This window comes from Ipomoea triloba, chromosome 7 (assembly GCF_003576645.1).
Source record: "Ipomoea triloba cultivar NCNSP0323 chromosome 7, ASM357664v1".
Classification (NCBI taxonomy): domain Eukaryota; kingdom Viridiplantae; phylum Streptophyta; class Magnoliopsida; order Solanales; family Convolvulaceae; genus Ipomoea; species Ipomoea triloba.
In genome coordinates, this window is record NC_044922.1 from 16,260,220 (window position 1) to 16,264,670 (window position 4,451).

At 35.3% G+C, this 4,451-nt stretch overlaps 1 protein-coding gene across 3 annotated transcripts in view; it reads left to right on the plus strand.

Annotated features, from left to right (window-relative positions):
• Nucleotides 1-625: 625 nt before the first annotated feature.
• The window catches only part of LOC116025135, an 8,241-nt gene continuing 4,415 nt past the window's right edge, over nucleotides 626-4,451 (plus strand). Inside the window, exons 1-4 of one of the 3 annotated variants that reach the window (XM_031266239.1) lie at nucleotides 626-862; nucleotides 1,572-1,629; nucleotides 1,751-2,509; nucleotides 3,013-3,131. In XM_031266239.1, coding sequence (XP_031122099.1) covers nucleotides 1,784-2,509; nucleotides 3,013-3,131 — 845 coding nt within the window. In that variant the 5' untranslated portion in view covers nucleotides 626-862; nucleotides 1,572-1,629; nucleotides 1,751-1,783. Of the gene's footprint in view, nucleotides 863-1,319; nucleotides 1,365-1,571; nucleotides 1,630-1,750; nucleotides 2,510-3,012; nucleotides 3,132-4,451 lie in introns of those variants that run through there. The other 2 variants (XM_031266241.1, XM_031266240.1) reach the window with 2 other exon arrangements.

A 4,451-nucleotide genomic window follows, 5' to 3' on the forward strand; every position in this document is an offset into this window, starting at 1 on the left:
TTGATTTTGCAGAGTAACCCTATTTCATTCTCTCTCCCTTTCTCACTCTTCCATGTAGGATTGTACTGTGCTATGAACCCCCCAAGCATCGCTAATAGGGATGCTCTGAGTACTAAAAATACATTATTTTGTATAATGTACATTCATTATACAAATAATGTATTTTTATTTTTTTATGATCCACATAAAAATTTACCTTTATTAAAAGAGTTGACTCATCAAAGAGCATGAGTTATTGAGGGTCAACACATTTATGGAGAAAATCACCTTAATCACTAAGGAGCCATGACATTTATTGAGAAGAACCATTGTAATTATTAAAAAACCGTTATGCCTTCTAACCGTTAACTACCGTCCATTATAAAACCTAAGTTCCTGTGACAACGTGGGAGACACATTCTAAAACTTATACTCACTAGTTCTATTTACTAACAAACATACCCGGTAATATTTATTACCATCGATAACATATTTTGAGTCACTTATTTTGAGGGTAACTCGTACCTAGGCATTGCGAGGGTATTTAAGTACAGTCAAACGTGTCTCAAGTCCCTCCACTATAAGTTACCGTGGAGGCTCACCAGCTTACCGTTAAATTCAAGACTTCTGTGGCGGAAGTTTCCTAACCTCACCGCCTGGAGAACGACACTCACCCCTCACCGCCGATACAATTAGACGTTAGAGTCACGGCAAAAATTTCCGTCAAAAAATATATAAAACAATAGATCGACCAACGTTGACGTGTCCCCTCTCTCATTTTTCATTTCTCTTAAATTCTCTCTCTCTCTCCCAATTTCTCTCTCTCTCTCTCTGCTGGGTTGGTGCTTGAGCCTGGAGGCGAAGAACAATAGCTGTCAAAAAGGCAAGTTTTCTCTTTTCTGAAGATTTTTTTACTTTTTATTTTTTCTCTCTAATGCGCCTGTTTGAGCGTTTTCCGATTCTCAGTATGCCTATGATTCTGTATGAATGTGTTAAGAAATTCTGTTAAGTTAATCAAAGTTTTAAGCTAATTTATTAAAACTATAATTTCCATAATGAGCTTGCGTGTTCTTTTTTACTTGCGAGAAGAAGAAAAAATTTGCATATTTTTTACTAGAAAAAAATGTTAATTTTCTTTCACGTATTTGATGCGGGTGGGTGGGTGGGTTGTACGATTTTGGATTGTTTGGTGATTTTAGTTTTAGTTTTATTTTATTTTAATTTTATGTTAGTTGGGAATGAAATGAATGGCCCGCCGATTACCAACCATAGGATAAGTTGGACAAAAAGAGTTAAAGGGAAAAGGGGGAAAAAAGGAAAATCATTTTCTTGGATTACTTGTAGTGAAGTTTTAGATTTCAAAATTATGGCGTTTCGTTGGTTGGGTAAGTAATATTAGATTTTAGATCTAGATGAAGCTCCATTAGAGAGTGTTACAGGCTCAGTTTTATGATTGGTATTACAATTTGATCAATTTTTGCAGTTTTTTGTTGTAGTTGTTGTTGTTGTCAGTTCAGTTTTTGGTATTTTGCCAGTTTGATTCATTGATGAAGTGATGGATTAAATGATTAATGTAGTTTACATTTCTGCAGATATTAAAGATATTTTCTAGAGGGATTCTAAGCAGATTGGGGGTCTACTTAGATCCAGGTGATGATTTCCATGGCTAAAGCTTGATAATATTGATAATATTGAGTTTGCCATATTAATGGCTGTTGCTGGCTTACATAATGTTTCTGCATTTGATTCTTCTTTCCTTGGTGAATCTCAGTCTCTGGTATCGGGGAGATGGGGTGAGCAAGAAATGCCAAGCACACAGGCATCCACTATCCTGCAAATGTGGCGGGAGCTCGAGGGTGAGCGTGTTGTGAGTAATTCCGTTGCCAGATATGTAGATAGAGATGGGCAGTTGAGGAGTGAGGGGTCGAATCCGGATTCTGTGATCAGTTTTGAGTTAGATGGGCAGGGAAGCATCAATGGGAATGATAGTGTGGAGGATGCTAATGAGACTGAGAATGAATACGGGGCATTTGAGCAGATAGTGTTGGAGAATGAGCATCACGATGGCACGAGTGTCGTCTCGGACCAGTCCACTGATTTTACGGAGATCGAAAGGGAAAGGGTAAGGCAAATTTTCAAGGAATGGAAAAACAATGGCGTAAAGAGCCATTCGATGAACAACACCATACATATCAATAACCAGTCTAGGGCGGAGTGGTTGGGTGAAAATGAATGTGAACGAGTGAGAGTTGTAAGGGAGTGGGTTCAAATGAATATTCAGCAGAGAGGCACAAATACTTCACATAGAGACGAAAGGTGTGCTGAAATCGGCTCTCAAATTGAACAAGTGCGTGATGGGATGCCTGTCAACCGCTCTGAAACTGGGGAACGAAGAGGCTTACGAAGACTTTGTGGCAGACAGGCTCTTCTTGATTTGCTGCTGAAGGCTCAGAGGCAAAGGAAAAAAGAACTTCAATGGTTGATGGAGCGTAGACCTGTTTCAGACTTCGCTTACCGCAATCGCATCCAGGTCAGTTATAACTGCAGATTGTTTACCTTTCCACATTTTTTAAGGGGTGGGGGGTCATTCAGCCCTGTAGGTCTCCTTCTTAAGAAAGTAAAAGAAGAAAGATTTACATGTGCCTAATATTTGTCAATAGTGGCTATTCAGAAGATTCTTAACGGGGACATGCTAGGTTCTTTGTCAATTAAATAATTTCTTTCAATGTGAGGAAATAAAGGGAAATAATTAGAGAACTTAGGAGCAGAAGATGGAAAGAATATAGATTTTTCTTTTAATGAAAAAAACAACAATAAATTTTGGTCCGTTTTGGATGAGGGATTAGAACTGTTTAAAGGGCAACTAAATTGGGTAATTGCTTGATATGTTTAGATTCAAGTCTTTATTTTGTTCCCATCACACGGATAGAGTTCCCTTCTTTTGTGGAGTAATCTGGTATTTATTTTTTGAAGATTTTTATGTTCAAATCATAGTTGGGTTTTTTTCTTTCACTAAAAGTTAGCTCTTTGCAGTCATTACTCAGAGGCAGATTCTTGCGAAATGAGAGATCGGTTCTTGATGAAAAACCTGCTTCAGTTGCGGCAAGTGAACTGGGTGTACTGAGGCAAAGACAAACTGTATCTGATTTGAGGTATACTGCAGGGCCTTTATCTATGTACATTATGCTTACCATTTTCTTCGTAACTAAATGAGAATTAATGTACCAAATAAAGAATTTAATTGCATTCTTGATGGTTGAAGGATCTGAGTGAATTTTTAACCCTATACTGCAACATATTTTCCATTGTGCACTTTACTGGTCTAAATTGAAAATTATCCCTGTTTGGTAAATGGCTATTAGCTGATAGTTGTTAGCTGATTGGGTTAGAAGGTATAAGTAGTTGATAACATTAGCTGATTGTTATAAAAGTGTTTGGTAAATTAGCTGTTAGCTAATAGCTGTTAGCTAATAGCTGTTCGGTATAATTTCTTGTCTCAAAAAGCTAATTGAAAAAGTTGCTTTGAGCAGCTTTTTGAATTTTAGCATTTTGGATTTACAAAAAACTAATTAACCAAACATTTTTTAACTAAGTCAAACAACTAATAGTGGTCAAATAAGCTAAAATTGGCCGATAAGCTAACTATTTACCAAATAGGGAATTTTAATGAATTCGTGGTGATTATTCTATTATTATGTCATCAGGTTATCCATATTTATTTGTTTGTTTGTTTTGGCATTCTTTCTAGTTACTCTCACTATTCCAAATTGAATGTCCTCCTTTCAATTTGCCCCATCTCAACTTAATGCTGACTTTCTTTGAAGGAACATCAGGCCTATTTACTAACTGAGGAATTTTCCAGTTTTTTTAGAAAACTGGAGAATTCGAGAATGGAAAACGTGAAACATGTTTACTAACAGTCTTGTTTTCTATTTTGAAAACTGGAAAGCACATTTTGTTTTTACTCTCCAAATGGAAAACAAAATTCCTACTATTTACCCACTCTGGCCTTTATCTACTTACATATCTAACCACTAATGTTCACTATCCTCTCCTCTTACTTCACCATCTTCTGTCCTCTCTATTTTCATTTACTTATTCCAAAATAACCTACTTATATGAACTTAGGGTAAACATTATTCACATTGTTTGAATTAAAGCTCGAAAACTAAATTGATTTTTAGATTTTGGGTGAACTCAATAAATTATTGGTTCGATTTTTTAAAGTTATGTCATATCTAAATATAAATTTGGTTTGGAGATAATATGTTAAAATTTTACATATAATAGACTTGAAAGTAAAAATTATATATATTTCACTTAAATTGAACATTTCTAAAAATATTTTAAATATTGCGTCTTAAAAAATCACTCGAAATTTTGAACTTGTGTTATAATGTTATAGTTCCAAAAAATGAGTTTTGGAAAATGAGTATTGGAGAACATGTTTAAAAAAAAAAAAAAAAAAAAAA